Raw genomic sequence first — 19459 nt, 5'->3', positions numbered from 1 at the left:
TCACAGACCACTATCAACGCAAGACTGATTCAGGACCTAAGTTTCCGAATTGTCTTAATTCGATTGAAGGGCCGTAGGTGGGGGGGGGGGGGTATATTAAAATATTCGTCCTTTGCCCGACCGATTTCTGCTGTACGCTATTGTTCGTATCATATGTAAACATGAATAGATAAATATACCTCCCTCCCAAAATTATGCGGTTGGCCCTTTGTTCAATTTTGAAGAGCAGGTTCCGGAAGTTAATTATGGCTTCGTTTTCGTTAGGTATAGCGTGCTAAATCCAGTGTATCTTTAGATCAGTGCCTACTCCTAATCAGTGAACTCAAATAAGACTGGAACGCTAGCTCCGCCGTAAGTTTGAAGCCAAGATGGCGGACACTGAAGCCTTTCTTGTAGGTATGATCTAGTCTCCCGGCTAGTAAAATGGCGGGGAAATTATGAATGAATATTTAAAACTCGTCTTTAGATTCAATTTACAAATATAGCATAAAATATAGCATGTATTCTATACGAGGAACTATTGGATACACTTAACGGAACAGCAGAATAATTTTTGTACGACATTGTAAACAAACATCGTGCCTGACGAAAACAAAAACACATTTGTTATTATCTGACACTGATGCGCTTAAAATCGTCGCAAAATAAGTTCCATATTTGGTCGAATGCACATTCTTTTAATGAAATATCTTCTAACTTGAAAATTGTTTTAAAAAAAGCGTTAAAAGCTGGTGAGATTCATACAAAAAGTACAAAATTCTTCCGTGGCTTCATCTTTCGTGACTAGCCCACGCAAAAAACACGCGTGTTTTATACCTACAAAAGAGGCTTCATTGTTCGCCATCTTGGCTTAACTCATTAACTGCTCCTCATATTCAGCACTAAAAGGTGACGTCAATGTTTTTCCCACATTGAAACGGGACTTGAAACGCGTTCGAAGCTTTGAAAGGACATCGTAAAGGTCATTATGGATAAATACAAAGTTACAAATCTATTTAGCGTGCACAAGCGTGTACTTATAATCCTAAACCTTAGCGCATATATACGTCTAAGGGCTATTTCTATGGCAACGATTTATTATTTTCCCAAGCGTAAAAACGGCCGGTCAATAAAAAAATGTTGAATGTTAAACGACCTTGGCGCATTTTCTCTCGAAACCAACTTGCTTGCCATCAAAAACTAACTACACTTATCTGAAATTCTACTCACTACCATTATAAATTCTTAATATAACCATCACACACTCTCACAAAGCTATCATCAATTTTGAACTAGTTCAAATTTTGATGAGAGTTTACTTGAGAGTTACGCGAGCGTTATACCTAACTTATGCTTTAAACATTAGAGCAACGGACGTGCAAAATGAGATATTATTACTTTGGAAAGAAAGCAATTGAAGCTCATTTTGTTTACCAAAATCTGAGGATTCCCTCAAACGAAAATGACAGTAAAAACTCTTTTCCCCAAGGAACGTTGACCAAAGTTACAAACACCTTTTGCAATTTTTCATCACCTCTATTATTTGAGATATTTGCCGACAAACACGTACGCCATCTTGGTTACGTGAATCAATCGTCGAGTATCATGACGTCGGCTCTGTGTACTCTATGTGATCTGGAACGATAACTTCATCGCCATCTTGGAAGCCAATTTAGAGCCAAATGAAAAGACCAGTGCCAGTCCATTTCTAATGTTTTTGTTTTTACGGTCAACGATCGCGCCGACAAAAACAAAAATAGAGACTGGCACTGGTCTTCGATTTAGCTTCGAATTAGCTTGAAACATGGCGACCAATAAACGTCAGTTATCGCTCCAGTGTTCATAGAGTTCACCGCGTCAAGATTACAGTAAGTAATATCTTACCCTGATCTTACATAACTCAAAAGTTGTCCAGTTTCATATAGCGGTCTGTGATGCACGCATACTAACATATAAAACTGTTACAATATTACGCGTTCGTCACAGACCGCAATATAAACCTGGAGTTATACCTATTTCACTGGGTTTTATGCTCAAAAGATATAACAAAATGGCGACCAAAACGGGCTTTTTGATTGCAAATATCTGCGAACATAGTAAGGTTGATGAAAATGTAAAGGAATTCTTGTAACTGTTGTTAAAATTCCTTTAATCACGAGGAGAAATATTTGATAAATGTTTTTGTGCGGCCAACGCACAACAGACAGGTTTCTCTTGGTTTATTCCTGCTGTTAAAGCAAGTGTCAGCGACTGCTAATTGTCTGCTCAGACCATGTTCAAAAGGCGAACTTTCGTACAGCTTTCGATACCCGAGAATCTCTAACATGAAGTACCGCCACCATTGAAGTGTAACCCACTAACCTCAGTGTCACGTGACAATTCCTCAAGGCATTCTTCCTTGTCCAGGGAGGTACCGAATTTGTCCATATTATCCAAAGTGTTATACATACCAGTTTGAGTCAAAATCTCCGTCGCGACCGGAGTATAATTCCCTGTTTTGTCATTTTCTGGTTCCAACTGCGTACAAAAAAAAAGGTTACACATTTTTGAAAACGAGTTACATATAGTGTTACTACAGGAGGAAACCTAAACTAAACTAACTCTATTTATACTGGACAGCTCTATCACTTCTAGCCCGCTAGTGGATCGTAAGGTTTACCTTACACTATCTGGGAAGAATCTACACAGGGCAGTGAAGACACACAACTCGTATTACATAGAAAAGAAAAATCTATATCAGATCAACATACCTCTGGAAGTTCCGAGCGCGTTTTCTTCCTATAAAAGATTTTTTTAAGGGAATACTCAGCGTGATGGAAAACTATTAAAGTTGAACTTTGAGGGTGAATGAGGGAAGTTATATTGTGTAACGAGTATGAGAATTCATCACATTTAAAATAGTAAAATTATTTCGTCACATTAAAAATTTTAGAGCATCGTGAAATTCCCCCTGGTGCAGTGCGCGATGTCCTCGTCGGGGTATCTCCGGCACTAACCCCCCCCCTCCCCCCGTTTGTGCTTCACCCAATCTTTCGCCTCACCTTCTTTTCTGATATAACACGTACGTTATGGCAAGTATGACAGCAACAGTGAACAGTAAACCAAGCGAAGATGCGATCAAAATCCACGTCAGATTTGTGTCTTCAATTGGCGGTTGGTTGGGTTCCGTAGGACCTAGAATTACAACATTTTTGTTACATACAGACACAAAATGACGTGTTTTTGTATGTGAAAGTGGAGGTCAAGTGCGTATGTAAGTAAACAAACGGTTTTTTCACGTTTTGAACTTTCATACCTTTTGAAATGCGTTGTGTTGTGTTGTGTGAATATCTAACAACATTTAGGTTCGCCATGCCCTTAAATAAACTCGCGTTTTTGATTAGACAAATTTGATATTTTGGCAACATTTTTATCTGAGGACCTCACATTATTATGAGCAGAACCGATGCGCAGAACGGTTTTCGCAAAATTAAATTCGGTGCATGAAAAAAGGCCTTATTCTGATGGCGTATTGAATGGACGACTTGCGCTTTGGACTATTTTCTTACCTCGGCGATAAAAAGGACATTTTCAGAAAGAGCTTACTAAAATTAGTAAAACTGCCAAGTTTGGCTGCAAATTGTTGTAAATTACGGTAAATATAGCCATGCAAAGTTGACGAATTTTGTATCCTTTTGCGTTACGGCCAGAAGTGTGTAACTAAATTAGCTACACATTTCCGCACGTAATACAAAAGTATACAAAATATGGCAACTTCCCATGGTTATATTTTCCGTATTTTACAAAATTTCGCAGCCAAACTTTGCAATTGAACTAATTTAAGTAAGATCTTTCTAGCTGCGATGATTTATTTTCTTCTAGTTACTTCGATCAAAAATTAGTCTAAAGTGCATTTCGTCCATTGGCAGAAAGCAAATACAATTTGCTAGAACAAACCTCCACAGATTGGCATCTGATAGGGATCTGAAAATTCGCTGCACAATTTGGGAGCATTGCATATTTTCACTCGGTATTGAGCACATCTCTGAGTTTTATTAACGCGAATTCGAGTAGATTTTTCGTTTCTATATACACTCTTCCAGAAAACTACAATTCCGTTCTCATCTTTGCCTTCGATTCTGGTCTCATTGGGAACACCATTTAAATCTGCGCCTTCTGAATACTAGGAAAGAAAAGATATCTTGCGTCAGGGGAACACATTTCAATACAGGTGAGCAGGGATGAGTTCAATGTGGTAGGGGTGGGGAGTGCGGGGGGGGGGTGGAAGGTGCAGGCCAGCTGCTGACCATTGGGTGGGGTAGAAACGAAACATCAGCGATTATCCAGCTGTGAGTTACATAGAATGCATGCTTGTTCAAAAAATTAGGATAATGAAATGTTAAAGTACAACTTATACTGTCAAATAAGCTACACCATAATGTGTTTCGCACACAATTCCCCCATATTTCAATCGAAACTTTGCACCCAAGGAAGAGATGCGCGCCCACCCTGCCAGGCAGGCAGCAAGCAAGCCATCCACCTACCCACCAGTAAATAAGTTGGTGAGCATGTTAGCGAACATTCGACGAACTTAGCGAGGCTGTTGTCCAGGTTTTTATCACGAAAAACCTAATTAGAGTGAATTAATTTATGACCGAAAGTTTTCTAGCCGAAGACAGCGTTCCAAGTTTCTATACTTCCATAATGCCTCGTAGGGTCGTGAGCTTGGAAAATAGTTTTCTCTTCGTCAGACATAACTATTGTTGCATAAAATACGTTAACTTACTTTCCATGAAATCTCCAGGTCTCTGCCAGTGCCTGTTATCCGTAGCGAGTGAGGTCGAACATCTGGAGCTATCAAATATCGAAATATACATAATGTAAGATCTCATGCATTAACCTACCAAAAAGGAACTAATGTATGGTTTAATATTTCTATTACACTATGATATTCTATAATTTTTATTTCTTGGATGACTAACAACGACATCGCTTTGGATGTGTACAGTATGTCCATATTTAGTCTTTTTGATAGTATGGATTCGATACGAAACCGATGAAATTTTGCAAGTAACGATTACCAAATACTGCCATATTAGTGGGTTTCCCTAAGCGTTTCCCTAGTGATTTGAGTGGGGGTCAACCTCAATTTTCTGAACGCTTGTGCTGGACATAAGGGGGCAAATGATACGAAATTTGATAGCAAGCGCAAAGCGAAAACACATACAGTGAACAATGAACTCATTGTGTCTCGTTTTCGAGTTGACCCCCACTGGAATTATGACGTCACATGAAACCCAAGAATAGTATTTTTTTCGTATGATAAAAAGTACAAAAATTGTTATTGTAAATTATTTTCAACAGCTCGCGATGTTTTTTACGAAAGGTTGTCATGCAGTTTACTCAATTTGGGTACTCAGTGCTCTGTCAAGTTATTGCAAACAAACACAAAATAATTTTGTCCAAAATGTAAATGTAATCGCCCTCCCCATGCAGAGGTTCATCAGATTTGACTTCCAAGACCACTAACGGTTCACCTATCGCGCTCCTGATTGGTTCATCTGATAGAGTTATAACCCAGTTATTGCTTCTGAGTGCTCCACACAAGTTGCGGTGCAGTAGTAGTGATGAAACATGAACCTCACCATTACCCCAGTTGGAACAGAAATCAGCTTTGCTTGTCAATCAAACTGTACCTGAAGGTTTTGTAAGCACTTTGAAAACGCGTGTCGGAGTAGATTTACCCCTATTCCACACATTGCAGGAGGTAAAAAGTTTAAATTTCACTTCTTGGTTAGGAAGAAGAGAGGATCTTGTATAATTGAAGAAGTAGTCAACACCATCCGTCTTTGTATTGTCTGTTGCAAGTACCTTAATATATTATATGAATATTAGTATTTTTTCATCTAGACGGGGGTATTTTACTGAGAACTAAAGCATTCGTAGAGCTCATACGCCGGGGGTACGGTGCGCGTATTTTCCTTACATTACGTCATTAGGAGTGACATAACGAGTTTCAAAATGTTCCCGCCATTTTTATTGTTGTTGTTGTGTAAACACAAATGGTCATTGGCTTGTATATAAAACGAAATTACCGTTGGAAATACAAACGAAAACATTTAAAAGACATCTTTAGATAAGTAAAATTTATTCTACTTAAATGTTTAGGCTGTAATTTAATAAATATTTGCTTTAGGCACTTATTTTCTTGACGTCTTTGTGTGTATTTTTGTCACTCTGATTTTAGTCCAAAATAAACAGAACATTACACGGTTCGCTCGAAGATATGGATTTTATGTTCTCGTTTCAAAAACAATACTTCTCGAACATAAAATCCACTTTTTGCCACTCGAACATAAAATCTATATCTACCAGCAGATGAATTGTGAATGTATTACATCGTGTCCCTTGACGATAGAACATTTGAAGCGCTGTGGTTGAATAACACTCAATTCCATGGGACAGCAAAACAAAATTTAATCGGTTCAAGGGTCTTAAAAGAAAGTAAAACACAATGGCGTAGTCAGCCCGACAATTTAGTCATGCTATGCTAATATTTTGGTGTTCATTGACTGTGAAAACAATGAATTTCTAAAGAAATGAATAATGATAATAACATAAAATTTGCATAGCATGGCTAAATCGCCCGGCTGGCTACGCCACTGGTAAAACAAAGTAACAACCAACCATAAAATACAATGTACGAACCTCAATTATCACGTCACCGAAATCTATAATCACTTTACATCCTAGTAATGTATGATCAAAATCGCATTTTGGAGATTTCCACGTAACTGTGAATTGTCTCGCTTGAACGTCTATTATCCGCACATCGCGTGGAACTGCTGGTGTATCTAAAATAACAATACACATTAAAACTAAGCATCGAAATTACAGATCGGGCAAATGTTGGATCCAGGAGCTCAGGAGCTCAGCCCCTTGAACTCTAGACCCTAGAACTCTATGTGGGGAACTGTATTAGGGGGGGGGGGAAGAGGAAAGCTAATTGCCCTTCTTTGGCATTTATTTATAATAATTAAAGCCAAAGGGTAACGGGCCAAAAGGGTGAAAACTTCATGTTGAGTAAATCCTAAATACACGAATTCAACTCATAAGATTAGGTTAAGATTGGATTTAAGATTAGAATTGACCCTTATTACCCATAATCCTAGTCTACATCTTAATTTTAATCTAATCCTAATCCAATCATGATCTCATATATTAAATCCGTGTATTTTGGATTTACTGAACAATGATCACCGTAAAAGGAAGAGTGAGCTGTGATGAGACCTTAATAATGTATGTTTCGATGCTACCAGATATCGAGACAGACGAAAAAAAAAGTTTTTTTAAAACTTACTAGATTCGGCGATTTGGGTAAGCGGATGACATACATAGGACCTAAACTCGTCTCTTTCATCGTTTATTGAAAAAATCTTTATGGAAAATGTGCCCGGATAATCCATACATGTCCTGAAAAGGGTGCAGGATACTGTCTGAGTTTCTGGCGACCATGATACCGTGATAAACTTAACATCTTTCGTTCTGTTCTGAAGAGAACACCCGCTCCTTTTGTTGCAGCCATCACGAATCTCATTGTAAGTGTTGTTGTAAGTACGCACTCCACGAAAAGTTCCATTCGCAAAAAACGACGCCTCGCAAACGGGATAACAGGTCGAGAAATTGTAAAAGCAAAATCTCGCTTGTTCCTTGGTGTCTTCGCCGTCACGACAACTCCTTAGAGGTCGCCATTTTATGTGTATAACGCTACCAATAATGTTACACCACTGTTTCTTGTATTCCGCTAGTTGAAATACATAGAACAATCGATCGTTTTGCATGTTCGACAATTTTTTTATCTAATTACGAAAATAGAAGACTAACCACAGCTAGAAAGATCATACTTAAATTAGTAAAACTTCGAAGTTCGACAGGGAAATGTTGCAAAATACGGAAAATATGACCTTGTAAAGTTCGGAAGTATATCCACACTGTTTTAGTCCGGACGAAAAATGTTACAATTTTCAGCCCAAAACTGGTAAAACAAATTGATTACCTATACATATTACTATATGAATATTATTAACACCATTCATTGAATTACAAGTACTTCCTCTGGTGAAAACTTACCGTTTGTGTCAATTTTGAATTCAAAGCGCTGCCACGATGTCGTTTTCTTATTCTTCAAAAACTTCACTGTGAAATCGAAGACCTCGATGTCGCCTATTTTTATTCCACTGTAGTGATCTGGTGTCAAAAGCGTGTTCTGCACACCAGTATAAGAGGCAGTTTTCTAAATAGAGATACTTAAGTTTAAATCTGACTTTTTAATATCATACAGTGACTTTAACAGTGCATTCCTGCCAACATTGCCGCTAAGAGGGGAGGGGGAGGGGGAGGGAGAGGGGGGAAGGGGCAAGGACATAGGACTGAAGCCCCATTTACACCACGCACAATATTTGGTAGGGTACCAAAAAATGGTACGGATAAAATTTTAAACTGCCAAATAGTCAAATTTCACCCGTACCAATTTGATCCGTTTTCACTATAGCCCCATTTACACTACACTCGATTTATTGGCACGGCACGGCTAAAATGGGTACCCGTGCCCAATTTTACTAGTGCTCAGGGTACCAAAACAAAGGCCGGGCACGGATGAAGTGGGCACGGGTACCCATTTTAGTCGTGCCGTGCCAATAAATCGAGTGTAGTGTAAATGGGGCTTATGTTCAATTTCAGTTTTGGTACGGATAAATTGAGAATGATGAAATTAGGACTACTTAAAAAGTAGATGGTTCAAATTTCATCCGTCCCAACCTAAAGCGAAAGCTAACATACACCTACAGCGAATTAAAGAACGAGACATCCACAGAATTCATGGATAATTTATTCGTGAAAAATATGCAAGAGTACGGTAGCTTGTTTAAATATCGTCTTATATATACATTCATTTTGCTGGTAAATAAAATTTCGTTTTGCAATAACAGTTAAATTTCGCTCAAAATAAATAATTAAGCTATCGTGACCCAGCTTCAACTTACCTGACCCATAAAGAAACAGCCTGTTTCATTGACTCGGTAATGTTTGAAAACAAACTGGATGTTATCCGTGAGATTTGCGCCAAACCCACAAAGTTGAGACGATTCGAAGTACTTGACAAACACAGGGTCATTTGCAGAAATCCCGTCTTTATAGAAACCATCAAGGCCATTGAAATCAATTTCTTTAACTTCACGGAACGGTAGAATGTCTAGAACAATTATAGGAGAAATTAGTTAAAGGGGAAATTGAAAGATTTACATATCCTATTGAGGCAATCTAAGAAAACTTTTGCCGAATAACGTTACCCTAAGATCCATTTTATCGCTATATACGATTCTAAATTGTACGGGTCAGTAGTTATTCACCCTGAAAAGCCCATAAAAATTATAAGTAACACTAGAGGGGCATTGGTATCGGAAACATCAGTTGAAAAAGGGAGCGCGCTAATGGGGGGCAAATTCAAGAACCGGATGCTAAGCCAAGCGCCTATTGGCTACATCGATGCCTCCTTAGCAAAACTAAAATCTTTATAAAATATTTCTATTCGTTGTTTGAGGTTGCTTTGTCGGTTGTTGAGGAAAGATTTTCTTTTGATAGATGTGAAGGAGGGTTAGTGACGAATTCTTTGATGTATAAGAGCTCTTATTTGGAAAGAGATTCAGTCGTTCACATTTATCAAAAGGAGAAAATCGCACATATAAAAATCGCAGCAAACATTGCAACTCGGCAGAAATGCTTGATGTAAGAACAGCTAGAACGGTTATGACCCCCTCGGTCGGAGAATGACGATCTCCTCCGATTCGGCGCACGATGTTGTAGTTCGTAAACGGCGGGAAAATGAAAAGATGGCAGGAAACATATGGTAAAGTTCAGCTAAACAATGAAAAAGACAAAATCTTTTAACGCGAGCTGAAACAAGAGAAAGAAAACTAAACGGAATCGAAGGTCCTTCGTGGAAGGTTCCTCCTTTTTTAAACATTTAGGCAGAAATTCAGAAATAATGAGAAAAGGCTTTTAAAGGTATTTTCAATTCGAATTTTTTATATTTGCCTATTTATATATTTCATTCATACTTGCAAAGTTTTACAAAACCTTGAAAATTGGCAGAAAACTTTGCTATAATCGACTAGATTATGGTATTATACTTTCCACAGATACTTTCTATTGAAAAAAAGCTCCAAGGCTAAAAACATATTCGTATAACTATTGAAATGGTGTACTGAATAACTGAATTTCCCAAATGGGCAAATGTAAAACGCATCGGTAAAGTAAACAGAATATGTTTTGCTTTAATGTCTTGACTCAGAATTAAAAGTCACCTAGCTGCTTCACAGATTAGCTGTTTTACCAAATAAAATGTAATAAAACTGTTTGTTGGACTTAAATTCTGAAATTAATAAAGACTGTACATGAATTCTGAAATTTGTGGGCAAAACACAGTATAATGAAAAGTTATCATTTATAGACAGACATGATGGGATTTTTATGAAATATTGGGGGTAATACTGCATCATTACTTCTTGAACTGCAACATATTTCCTATTTTTCTCATTACCAATTTGTTGATTCCCTTTAATTGATATTCATTTTGTCCCAGTTGATATCACAGCATAGGTGGCATGTTATGAACTTTTATTAAGATTTTCTATTATGTAAATTTATAATAAAAATTGTTATAAAGAAAGCAAGAATAATTTAAATTGCCAAAATATAACTTATTACAATTATATGCAAATGTCTATCGTTATAATTATATTTCACCTATTTAAATTATTCTTGCTTTCTTTATAACAATTTTTATTATAAATTGACAACATTAACATGATAAAAAAATCTTAATAAAAGTTCACAACATTTAATGGGCTGCCTATGACCACAGTTCACTGGTTGGGACTAATAATTTAAGGAAATCTCAAAAAAACTAAAAAAACTAATATGACTATTTGTCTGTTCACATGGTTCAAAACAAGCTTTTTGATTTGATAAATTACAATTGCGTTATAAATTTTTGTTAGTCTGATACCTGGAACTAAGTAATAGAATTCATAAGCTTACTTTCTGAAAGAATTGTCATGTTTCCACTTTGAAAACTATATTCCTTCCCTCCACCAATTGAAACAACTCGGATACTGTAAACATCATCAAAATTTGCACAAGTTGTAAAAAGTTCACATGACAACTCTTGGGTTCCTGTAGCTTTCACCAATGAAGTTTTGCCATCAACAGGACCACATTTTCTGCTTTTGTTGCAAAACTCTAATAAATTTGTCCCAGTTGGTTCAATTTTCCAGGATTTGTCATGTGATATAGATGCATTGCAAACAGCTATGCTAACCGCGAAAGGCGTATTTGTGACATTGTCATAAAGATTGCTTAAAAAATAAACCGTAGTATTCTGCCACACTGATGAAGTGTCCCAGCTTATATGAACTTTTCCATTGACCGTCTTTATTGAAACATGGAAATCACCTGGCAAAATAGAAAATTATCTGTTGAAAACAGAAAGTACTAATTGATTATATAATTCATGAAAGTACTAATTGATGTAGAAGACAAGGATTGATTTACAGGGGGGTGTGCACCCCTAAATATGAGTGCAACTTCTTTTTCGGAATTATGCACAAAGTTAGGGTTTACCCAAGAAGTTAGTAGCCAACCTATATACTGCGCTTGGGAGTTTCAAACCTAAGGTTTTGACGTCTGGCAAACAATGCAGCTTCATCTCATTTTTAGAATTTTTTTGAACAAACATTCCAATAGGCATGACAGCTTGTGCTCGTACACTACTACTCCATGGCTGCCTACACCAAGCCTACAAAACTGCACTTGATTTGTCTCGGGTAGAGGAAACACTAAAACTAATCATAGAACTATGCAACCTATAATACAGACTACCATTTTGAGTAAATTTGGGCAAGTTAGTTCCCAAAACTTAAGTGAAGTTTGATTCAAGAGCACTACATAATCCTGTTATATAATTTTGTTTATCCATACTTAGTCAAACAAAAACACACTTGAAAGCTAGCAACATTGATGTTGCAAAATGACAACAGCATAATCTGATCACAGGTTTATGACTTGTACAGTAGGAGCTGTTGGTTACAATAGACCCTTTTCATAATGACATCAAACATGGAAAGACAATAGTTTTGTAGGGCCAATCAAATTTTGTGTAACATCAAAATTTCCACATTTGATGAAGGAGAACAGACTTTCCCACAGGGTCACCATTCCACCACCAGAGTGGTGAAACCCCCTTAGGTTGGGGGGGAAATGAAACCCCCTTAGGTTGGGGGGGGAAATGAAACCCCCTTAGGTGGGGAGGGAATGAAACCCCCTTAGGTGGGGGGGGGGAGGTGCAACCCCCTTAGGTGCAGTTAACTGCAGCTGTATATTTCATCATAATTGATTGTATTTATCTAATTTTTAAGCGAAAAACTAGACTTGTGCTGTACGTAGTATTCCATACGTAGGAAAAGCAAGCCTAGAGCCTGTAGTCGTAGACAGAACACGCTTCAAATCATTTGTTACACAACGTGATCAGAACAATTTATTTTTAATTCACTTCTTAATATCAATAAACACACATTACTGCTATACTTTATGTCAATAATATAGCACCTTCTTGATTCATTCACTTACCCTCATTCCGGTTTTTACCGACGCTGGATTCCGTAGAAACTTTCAAGCATATCATGAAAATTAAACACAAATATGTGGCGGAGAGTGTGCCGTAAAATCGTCTTCGGGAGAACATATATAATTTCGCCATTAGATTAGAAAATCCAAACTACGTCCTCGTGAAATAAATAGCGCCTTGTTCAACTATTTGATAAACAGGTAACATGAAATATTATTAAACACTTCATATTTCATACAATTTTCGTCGTTCGAATGTTGCATTTCACTCGAATCATGGTTCTAATTCTTGCTATTTCGAAACCAAAATGTCGTCAAATTTATGCCAAATTTATTGCCCACATAAATATTACACATAATTTTCAGATATGAAATCAATGTATAATGTATTGCAAGGGCTTCACGTGATTCGAAACCACCTCTTAAAACTATGCAGTTTTACAGTAGTGCGCGCAAACCAGGAAACTGAGGAAAGGCCTGGGGTAGTCTGTGACGTCACGGAACAGATTGCCAACAGGAACCTCCCGAACCAATAATCGCAGGCTCGGGGAACGAGATTTCTCCCGAACAGTATAATTGGGGAAGGGAGTTTCAAAATACCGCTTCAGTTATACTCGGTATTCGGTAATATTAAATTGCTGCCCGCAATAGGGCCATATGAGGCAGAGGTCAACTATTGCACCCAACTCAAGGAAGAATCTGAGGTCACAAGGCGCTGTTATTCGAAGTAGCTTTTTCTCACTGGTTTTTCATATGCAAAACAATGAACAACAAGCACTGATTACTTTCCCGCGTAAAGTTGTGAATCGAATCTCGGTAGAATTTTTGTTCCCTAGACCCTAATTCGAATATTCAGTTCCCGGATTCATAAACTAGGAGTTACTACCGCAAGGAAGTGCTGCCAAAGAGTGGTTTGACGCACGTTATTAGCGATTCGGCGTATATAAGAATTAGGCATTGTTTCATTACGCGGTGGTTTATAGTAACGAGGAATAAAATTAGAACTAGAAAACATATTTCAGTATTAGAGACGGAACAAAAATATCCGTGAGGATTATTGAGTAGGTACAGACTGACAGAGTTTTTTTTTTCAAATAACATAACATGAAAGTCATTGCAGCCACAATACTGGTAGTGATGGATTTTCACATTTTGTTTTGGGGTTCCCAAATCAACTTAGATTTTGACTCTATGAAATGTGATCATAAACATTTTGGACCTTTAGGTATAGTTAACTTGGCAGGTAGTGTTTTATTTACTTCTATGAAATATTGAGAATCATAAATATTTTTTCATATCTCTATTGATATTCTATAATCACTAATTCAACCTCAATTCCCAATTCTTATCTTTGACAACGTCAGTGTATTTTTTGAATTACCTTATCCCTGACCATTTACTTTTCTGAGGTGCAATTTTTTCCAGGGGGATGCGCAGTGTGGCTTTGTTATTAACATGCTTAAAGTAAACTCTAACACAAAGATTTTTATTGGCAATGTTTTTTTTATTAAATATTTATCATTTTTCATATTAACATAAAACCTTTTTATAAGTATAAACAATAATAAAGTGGATAGTAATCATAATACAAATGTTTTGATCAGTGAGTAAAAAGTTGAATATCAATCAATTTCTATGTCAAAAAATCTGTTGACATCTGACTAAGGGGCTGGGTACTCAAGATTCAACGAAGCGTGAGATGATTTTGAGGTATTGAAATGAGCAGATAACATGATCCTGGCAGTCGTACGACCACAACAATAACCACAACAATAATGATCACAACAATAGCATGTGCTTGTTTGGTGTCTTAAAGACTTATTTCAATACCTCAAAGTCCTCTCACGCTTCGTTGAATCTTGGGTAACTGGGCTCATGTAAACAGCCCCTAAGTGTTTTTTAAAATCTTATCACTGTACTATTCTGCACTGTTTATTACTGTACTGTTTATAACTGTACGGTACAACAATATAAATGTTTTGAAGAGTGAACCAAATGTACTTTTAAACTTTTAAAAGTTCAATGTCAATTAGCTTTTTGCTTTGTATGTCAAAAAATACTTTGACCTCTGACATCTGCAATACACTATGCATTACTTCATCACTTGATGGTTCAGCTTCTAGGTTGCAAAGGCTAAACAATTTGGTTGCAACATCATTGTAGATAACTAAACGCAACTTTTCTTTTGGTTGATTAGAGGATTCAAAATATACTTTAAGAATCCAATTAGTAACACATTTACTAGTTTTCTGGGATAACTTGCAGTGTTCACAGTAAGATATGTTTGGTTTTTCAACCACCTTTTTGGAACACATACAACAGGACTTGTACTTGCTAATGGAGAACACTCCCTCGAAACTACCAACTGCTTGTCTTGTGGTTTCCTGATCTTCAATTGGATGGACAGGTTGTGGAAATGGATCACATGATGTGATGACACATTCATCTTCCTGTTTCGGGGTGTTTAAGTAGGTTTGGTTTTGGTAAACTTTTACTCGAACTTTGTTGAAAACGTAGGTTGAATTTTCTTCAGTGCTATTAGTGTGACTGCCCCAGAAAATTATCTTGCTATAGCCGGTGGGATCCGCAATGTACCCCTCTTGCTTTTTGACATTAGATCCTTGTAGTACGACCATTTTTGTGGACGACAACTTGACGACTTTGCCCTTAATGCACACCAATTGCTCAGGACGCAATTGCTTTAAGCAATGTAATGTGATGGCATCGTCTTTCTCAGCTGGCGAAGGGGTAAAGGAGGCTGTTGTGGGTACTATTGCTGTATTTTTATTTATCACTATATCATCTCTGCCGTATTTTCTGTTGATGGAAAATCTTTTGATCTTTACGGGAGACTTCTGTTTCGAAAAGGCAGCTAAACTTTCGTTTTTCTCTGGACTGAAACAGACGCTGTTGATCATCTCGGATTCCGTTTGGAGGGAGCAGTTAAAATATGTGGAAGTACCGATTTTTTTTATGGGCGACACGGAATGTATATAGCATGTGATTTCGGAAGGTTCTAAAAAACAACACCAGTGGAAAATATATTTTAATATGAAGTAGAGATCATATTCAATCCATAAAACTTGAAAGCTTTTCTGGACTTTGTCATGACATTTTAACATATTATCTCTTACTGGCCTAAAAGGAACGTTAACGTTATTTCTACTATTTGTTACCTATTTTATCAAGTATTCGATACCTTGTTTGGACTGGGAACTTGAAACATCTTCTCGTCCATCAGCCATTTTTTTGAGTTTTATAAATTATAATCGACCACGCCGCACAACATTTTATCTTATTAATATCAGGCAAGCTCATTGGTAGATGTGGTATGACGTCTAATATGACGTATTGAATGCGGTAAACCATGGCAATGGTCAAACCATTCACCTATATATACCTAATTACCTATATATATTATATATAACACAACAAATTTTTGACAGTTATTTAATACAGTTTTCACGTTATATATTTATATTACATATTTAAACAATTTTACAGCAGAATTACAAATCACACACAATACAAGACACTAATTATTTAAAAGTACATCAATTTATCTCACAAATAACACTGTATGTATGTACTTTGTCAGAAGTTCAATTCACGATTGTTCACATTTAGTGTATTACTGAAATGTGTCGGTATAATCCTTTTGACAATTATTGAATTCGGTTTTTACACGATACTACATATTAAAACAATTTCTCAGTATAGCATTACAAATCACACACACACACACCACAAGACAATAATCTATACATCAATTTATACATTTCTCTTCAAGTTCACCTTTAGTGTATTACTAAAATGTATCGCCATAAACTGATCCTAATATATACTCGTTTTTCATGACTTCATTTACTTGATGAATCTCTTCTGGAAATTGGCAATTGTTGTATTGAATACTGAAAGTCTCTTCGATAAATACCTCCGCTAGGTGCTTGAGAATGAGGAGGAATGCTTCCGTGGCAGATCAATTTCAGAAACAAGTTAAATGACGTTTTTGGAACTAAACCACGAGGCTTGATGAATTTGATTTAGATGTGTACATAGCCTGTTCGGAGACTCCAGCCTGTTCTTTTACAGATTCACGACTACTATACCAGGCAAAATCACGTTTCTTTTTGTTCCAATAAGATTAGTGCAACATCATAGTTGTTTGGCAGATGTATGTTGTTTTCATTATTGACTGTTTTTCCAATTCCTTCATGAGGTTAATATTCGTGGTAATGATTAGGGCCCAGTTACGCCTTGGTCGGTTTGCTAATATAGTTGCTGTTTCATATCTTTAACCAGAAGTAGTAATCTACATACAGAACGAGAGAATGTTTTAGAATACGCTACAACAGCCCATTGGGATACCATTAAGATAAAGTAGAGATAGAAACGTAAAGAAAATAAAAATAAACTTACCATATAACAAGTTGATGATCTTATTATAATACATACATGCAATGAGAGTGTGATACGTATTTATCAAATAATTTGCAATTTATTTAAGGTAAAAAATAATGTAAATATAGAATTAAGCTTAATGGGATTTATAAGAGAATCCCACGTCTAATTGCAAACTCCGTAGCTTGTCGATCTAAAATGTGTTGCTATAAGTAGTCTGTGCTGCACGATCTAGGCGGTTTTCTTCTTCAAGCCTGTAACGTAAATTAGCTGATGATTTCAAGCTTGTTAATCGTTCATACGTCATGGGTTCAATGACACAGGATGAAAGCGACTTCACTCTGCTTATGGCAACGTATGAGACTCCAGCAGTTCTTTCAGATTTGCCGATATCTATCCAAGCTTTTGGAAGAGTTAGTCCTTGGCTCTTGTGTATTGTTAGAGCCCAGGCGAGTCTTAGAGGCAGCTGTTGCCGCTCATGAAAACCGGTCTCAGACTGTGACGAAACTGTGATTGGACATATTGGAACACAACATGACTTGGTCGGGTTAAAAACAGGACCTCTATAGTTTTCAAAATCAATAACGACCGCAATAGGCAAGTCAGGTGGTTGATGGTTGTTCTGGAAAATAAGATCAACAACTGTTCCCGTAGCTCCATTACACAGCCCAACACATGACCACAAATTCATAGTTAGCATGACTCTGGCACCTTTCGCCAGAAAAATAACTGGTTCCAATCCTGACATGTCTTCAGATGAAATCTTTTTTGCCATTTCTGATGAATGACGAGCATTGATACGGGCAATTGGATGCATAAGTCTTAACAGTTGCTCATGATTGTAGTTGGCAACTTGTTCATTGCTATAAAAAAGTCTAGTAGCATCTTCAAATTCTTGTATATTTGCGACTTTCGATGGTTGACGGGTAAGAAGTAATTTCCAATCATCAATTGTTGATTCGCCTTTGCGAAGTCGTAACAATAACTCTCTGAAACGGATTTGTTCAGATGTCATACCTTGTACTCGTTGATTTACTGTGAGTTTAACAACTTTGTCAAACATTTGATATGCTTGAAAACCTTGTTCACCAACAGCGCTTGATGGTTTGGCATGATAAAGAGGTTTATCTGCCACTGGTGGTAACTGACCTGGATCGCCAGTTAAAATTAACGAGTTTCCTCCAAATACTCTGTCGTAACAACCAGTTGCTTGTTTGCAACGTTTGTCTATCCAACCAAAAGTAACTTGGCCAAGCATAGAATACTCATCAATGATGATGTAATCAATATCAGTCAAATTCTCCTGCAATCGACACAAGCTTTGCCCAGTTAGATCTTTTTTACCTCGTGATCCTACAGGTAACTTCAATAAGGAATGAACAGTTATTCCTCGTATATTATACGCTGCTTTCCCAGTTGTAGCAGTAATAGCGCACTTGTTTTTTAACAAATTTCGAATTCCATTGATAAGATAACTCTTACCAGTTCCTGCTACGCCATTTATAATCAAACACAATGACTCTTTATCTGATGATGAATCATTAAAATGACATTTGACAATGTCGTAAGCAAGTTTTTGCATTTCACTAAAAGTGTCAATATCAACATCATCATATTGCTCATCCATAGTAAATTCTTCCTTGTTTGTTTTTAACCATGAAGGCATTTCATGGATTTTTTGTTCAGAGTAATTACCTCTGTCAATGTGCCAGTCATACTCAGACTCTGGCGTTTCTTGTGTTGTGTCAAACGGTGTATGAAGATCTGATATAATCATCCACTCCTCTCGAGTTGTTTCTGGTTGTTCAAAAGATTCAGCTTCTGATTCTTCACTTTGAATAACAGCTTGTAACTTGTCAAACCAATCAGGGACATTCTGTTGTCCATATGGTGTTTGCAAGAATTCTTGCCAAGCGTTGATAAAAGTCTCGTCAGTAGGGTCCTCTTGATCACCCCATGTGTTATTCTGAGATCTTCTCCAAGGTTTATACCTCAAGAGTTGGTATTTGCAATAAAGACCAAAATTTTGACCTTTTGGATTTGGAGAATATGTAGGAAATATTCGTGGTATAACATTCTCTGGCAATTTTGCCAGTTGATTGTTTACAACTTTGTACGTCGTAGCAAATTGGACGAAGTTCATGTTCATTACATCTTGTGAACTATCATATTCATGACGATTAGCATATACGTCAAGAAGTGAATGATTAGTGCATGATTCACCTTCTTCAACATTTTCACGCACTTTACGTGAACCATTTAAACTTATTGGAATCACATTAAATGATGAGCTATGAAGTTTTAATGACAATAAATGATGCATTGTCTCTTGCGCTGCATAATCCCTTTCACCGAGAGTCTTCATAACTATTTTTTTAATAGCTCGACGAGCCTCGCTATTAATATCTACATTTTGAAC

The 19459-nt window shown here is 36.9% G+C and overlaps 1 protein-coding gene across 1 annotated transcript; it reads right to left on the bottom strand.

The window, feature by feature from the left end:
• Positions 1–426: 426 nt before the first annotated feature.
• Positions 427–13015, bottom strand: LOC114523141. Its single transcript, XM_028543996.1, has 12 exons — positions 12643–13015; positions 11056–11469; positions 9000–9208; positions 8089–8251; positions 7319–7762; positions 6667–6812; positions 5655–5829; positions 4745–4812; positions 3916–4141; positions 3021–3153; positions 2730–2757; positions 427–2496 (listed from the first exon to the last, which is right to left on the bottom strand). Exons 1-12 carry the CDS (start codon positions 12770–12772, stop codon positions 2299–2301), a joined length of 2334 nt encoding a protein of 777 aa, XP_028399797.1. The 5' UTR covers positions 12773–13015; the 3' UTR covers positions 427–2298.
• Between the last annotated feature and the right edge of the window lie 6444 nt (positions 13016–19459).

The sequence above is a fragment of the Dendronephthya gigantea genome, unplaced genomic scaffold (assembly GCF_004324835.1).
Source record: "Dendronephthya gigantea isolate DGI-Jeju-01 unplaced genomic scaffold, DenGig_1.0 000026F, whole genome shotgun sequence".
NCBI lineage: Eukaryota > Metazoa > Cnidaria > Anthozoa > Malacalcyonacea > Nephtheidae > Dendronephthya > Dendronephthya gigantea.
The sequence above is the reverse complement of the archived record's forward strand: the minus strand, read 5'-3'. Positions and strand labels throughout refer to the sequence as shown.